This window comes from Nematolebias whitei, chromosome 5 (assembly GCF_014905685.2).
Source record: "Nematolebias whitei isolate Nwh7 chromosome 5, NemWhi1, whole genome shotgun sequence".
NCBI lineage: Eukaryota > Metazoa > Chordata > Actinopteri > Cyprinodontiformes > Rivulidae > Nematolebias > Nematolebias whitei.
Genome location: NC_056502.1, coordinates 22,043,118 through 22,047,109, shown reverse-complemented (window position 1 = coordinate 22,047,109; position 3,992 = coordinate 22,043,118). Strand labels below are relative to the sequence as shown.

At 40.1% G+C, this 3,992-nt stretch overlaps 2 protein-coding genes across 2 annotated transcripts in view; both read right to left on the bottom strand.

Annotated features, from left to right (window-relative positions):
* Nucleotides 1–3,992, bottom strand: part of fhod3b (formin homology 2 domain containing 3b) — a 151,556-nt gene that overhangs the window by 65,134 nt on the left and 82,430 nt on the right. The window lies entirely within an intron of this gene.
* LOC119409458 (complement C4-B-like) overlaps nucleotides 2,541–3,992 on the bottom strand; it is a 15,191-nt gene continuing 13,739 nt past the window's right edge. The window contains exons 29-32 of the mRNA XM_037676349.1: nucleotides 3,218–3,322; nucleotides 2,986–3,069; nucleotides 2,759–2,891; nucleotides 2,541–2,682 (exon numbers count right to left, since the gene is read on the bottom strand). Of these exons, the coding sequence (XP_037532277.1) occupies nucleotides 2,541–2,682; nucleotides 2,759–2,891; nucleotides 2,986–3,069; nucleotides 3,218–3,322 (464 nt within the window). The remainder of the gene's footprint in view (nucleotides 2,683–2,758; nucleotides 2,892–2,985; nucleotides 3,070–3,217; nucleotides 3,323–3,992) is intronic.

The window sequence follows — 3,992 nt, the reverse complement described above, 5'->3', positions numbered from 1 at the left end:
ACTCACACCTAGGGACAATTTAGAGTTACCAATCAGCCTAACATGCATGTTTTTGGTCTGTGGGAGGAAACCGGAGTACCCGGAGAAAACCCACGCATGCATGAAGAGAACATGCAAACTCCATCCAGAAAGACCCCCGAACTGGGATTTGAACCCGCAACCTTCTCTCTGAGATGCATCAGCTCTACCAATTGTGACACTGTGCTGCCGCTTGAAAAATATGATTTTATAAAATATTAAAAAATTTCCAAAGTTGACAGATTTCTGTAGTAGAGAAGGAAGCTTATAATTAGAGCCTGACCGATATATCGGTGAGGCCGATATTTTAGGCCGAAATAGGCATTTGGGGATTAGAGCTGTCATTTCTAATCCGGGCCCGGCCTGGGTTCGGGTTAGGGGTCAAAATAATGTGCTTGATGGGTGGGCCAGGTCGGTGTCGGACTTTTGATTGCGTCAGCAGACAAACATGGCTGACGATCCAATTTGGATCACCAGCAGCGTGCCGGTTGACTGGCTCTTGTGACATCCTTGAAAATTGTCCGTGACAAACACTGATAACGGGCAACTCGGTGGCGCAACTGGTAGAGCTGCTGCCTCTTAGCGAACAGGTCCCTGGTTCAAATCCTGGTCCGGGGGCCTTTCTGGGTGGAGTTTGCATGTTCTCTCCGTGCATGTGTGGGCTTACTCGGGGTACACCGGTTTCTTCCCACAGAACAAAAACATGCATGTTAGGCTGATTGTAACTCTAAATTGTCCTTAGGTGTGCGTGAGAGAGTGAATGGTTGTTTGTCTCTATGTGTCCCTGTGATGGACTTGCGACCTGTCCAGGGTGCACCCCGCCCCTTGCACAGTGATTGCTGGACACGGGCACCGGCAACCCCTGTGACCAAAAATGGAATAAGCGGGTAAAAGATAATGGATGGATGGATGGATGGAAACACTGATAACAGCCATTGAAGAAATACAAAATGAGCGTAGTCCAGAGTGGGTGGTCCCCCTCTATTCGGCAGCAGCTTCTGGTAGCCGTCATGCCTTCACTTTTAGTCCTTTCAGCACTACAGACCACCCTCACTCCACTGACCCTGTCCTGGCCTTTGGAAAGTAGCTGAAGACACGACTTTCACACCTTCAACTTCTGCGCAGCACACCTGAGAAAATACACCTGATCATACAAACACATTTCTCCAGCAAGCTCTCAGAGACACTTTGAACACATCTGCTATTTTGGGGGTAGGCCAGCATCTTAATCAATACGTTTTCTTAAAAAGTTTCACATTTGTAGCAACTCTAAACCAAATCAAATCATAATCAAATTTATTTAAAAACATAGCTGTTGTATGTAAAATATAGCTCCTGACAAACTTCTGCCTTTAAAAAAAAGCCATTTTAGTGTATTATGGTTCTAATCAAAGCATACAAGTGCCCTCTTGTCACTCGTGACTAGACATTACTTATTTACAGAGGTTTCAGTCAAAAGTTCCTCATCACATAAATGATGTCTGCTGACAGTACACCAAAATGTTTGAGATATTTGCATATTTATTTACCCTTTATTAATTTGGCTTTATTGAAATGACTAATGGTTAAACTGAAACAGGGCAGGCATTTACCTAGCTGTGATTGAAGTGATGGTCATTCCCACATGTAGTTTACATTGGACCTGGACTCAGAGATTAGAATAATATACTGTAGGCATATAAGTCTTTACTTGTTTCATGCCTCCTCAGCAACAAGCTCCTCACTCCCACCCCCGACCCTAGTTTTGAATTATGTAATTGCACTGACTGAGTACCTTCTGCATCACGTTTGCTTTCTGCCCATATTTCAGAAGAAACATTTCCTCTCAAAGGTAATTTTCATCCTTATGAGGGGTATGATTGATACTCCTTCCAATAGGAGCAGGTCAATAAGTTTCATGTAGCCAAAACCACACCTTCCCACCTCCTTGCAGATGTTAGGTAGGAAGGGGGTTACTTTGACTGGAGTTGGGTTGAGTACAAAGATCCCTCTCAGGGTCTTTGCTGCCCGTAAAAGTAAAAGAAAACATTTAAAAAATAAATAAATTTGACAGGAAAGCTAAATCCAAACCAAACTGAATTTTACTTATGGGAGAGGCATGAAAGAACAAATGTACCTTTCTAAATAGCCTCTCTTGTTCTGTTACTACACTATGTTGAGTTTCATCTCAGTGTGTACAAGCAGTGATAAACATACAAAAGCATTTGCTCAACAAAATTGTCAATTATTTTAATTCATTTGTAAATTGTAACTGAACTGGACATAAGGAAGTGGAAGTTTTTTTGTATGTGTTACTACTGAATAACAAACATGTAGAGTTAGGATGAATCTGCCACACACCTATTGTATGTTTAATAGTGCATATACTGGATAGATGATTGGGATTGTTCATTACATCATATTAGGAAGACAACACTTTACAGATATTTAAAAAAAGATCCCTTGCCCTCTAATCTGACTGTAACTTCAGCAATCAGCTGTATCTGATTTGCAGTGCAAGTTAACAGATTTGTGAATCTGTTTTACTGTGTGCAGCCTCTTTTCTTGTATTCTGCTATGAAATCATTAAAGTAATTACAACTCTGTCTATTAACAGATTTTTTGCAGTCGTCTTCCAGTGGCCTTTTTTCAACCCAGGTGTTTGATTCCAGCAGATACTGCATCCTATAAAGTCAGAGAGTGGAGAGTAATTCAGTCAGTTTGGATTTGTAATTTCATTGATGTATTTGATTATACTTACTGTCCATTAGAGTCTTTAGTAGAGCCGTCTTTGCCCATAATGAGATATTGTTTTCCTAGTTCTAACTCCCCTTTGCAGTGAAGCCTCCTGGCAAACACTCGAACAGATCTGTTATTCACATGATGATCTCCGTCTTGAGAACAAATAATAACCATGGTATTACATTAAAAGTTCTCCAAAATGTTCAGTAACTGAACCATCTAGTTTGTAGACTTGGGGTTACTTACAAAATTTGAGGACCTCAGTTATGTTAGCTTTGTACAGCTCAAAGTTGTTCTTAACAGAAACACTCTGAATCTCAACAATGTGTACTGGGGGAAAAAAAAAAAAGAGTACCTCTGAATACAAAGTATGCATTTTAACCTATTATTTGCACAAAGTGTAAAATAGAATGTAAATTATTTTAAGTAAAGTTATTACTTCATTCTTGCAATATAATGTATTGGTAAAGGTACTGACTGTAATCCACTCTCGGGAAGAAACAGGTGTGTGTTACACGCGTTGCTGTTGTGATTCTTTCTCCTCTCTCTGATTTGAATGTTTCCTGTATTTTATGACAGGGCCCTAAAAGACAGAACAAGTTGCAGCTAAGGTGATTCACACAAACCTGAACTGTACAATGTTTTTATTCAGAAGTTGGTACAGATCTAAACTAAAACCTATTTTGTAAGAGTACCCTTTTCAGTCAATTTCAGCTGCCTTTAAATGAAAAATTGCCACAATTTTGCAACAAATTTAATTAAGTGGAGAACTTTTGGTTTGTAAATTACTCATGGATTGCTTTTCAAATATGTAGAACAGTAGTTATCATTTTTGCTGCTTTTTTAGATGTTAGGAGTAATTTCAGTTTGTCATATATTCATGGACAGTGACCAAATCATTACATTATAATCACATAATGTGCAACAGTAGACGTGACAATTTACACATTAGGAATTTTGTAAATTGCAAAAAAAAAAAATCCTTCCTTCCTTCCTTCCTTCCTTCCTTCCTTCCTTCCTTCCTTCCTTCCTTCCTTCCTTCCTTCCTTCCTTCCTTCCTTCCTTCCTTCCTTCCTTCCTTCCTTCCTTCCTTCCTTCCTTCCTTCCTTCCTTCCTTCCTTCCTTCCTTCCTTCCTTCCTTCCTTCCTTCCTTCCTTCCTTCCTTCCTTCCTTCCTTCCTTCCTTCCTTCCTTCCTTCCTTCCTTCCTTCCTTCCTTCCTTCCTTCCTTCCTTCCTTCCTTCCTTCCTTCCTT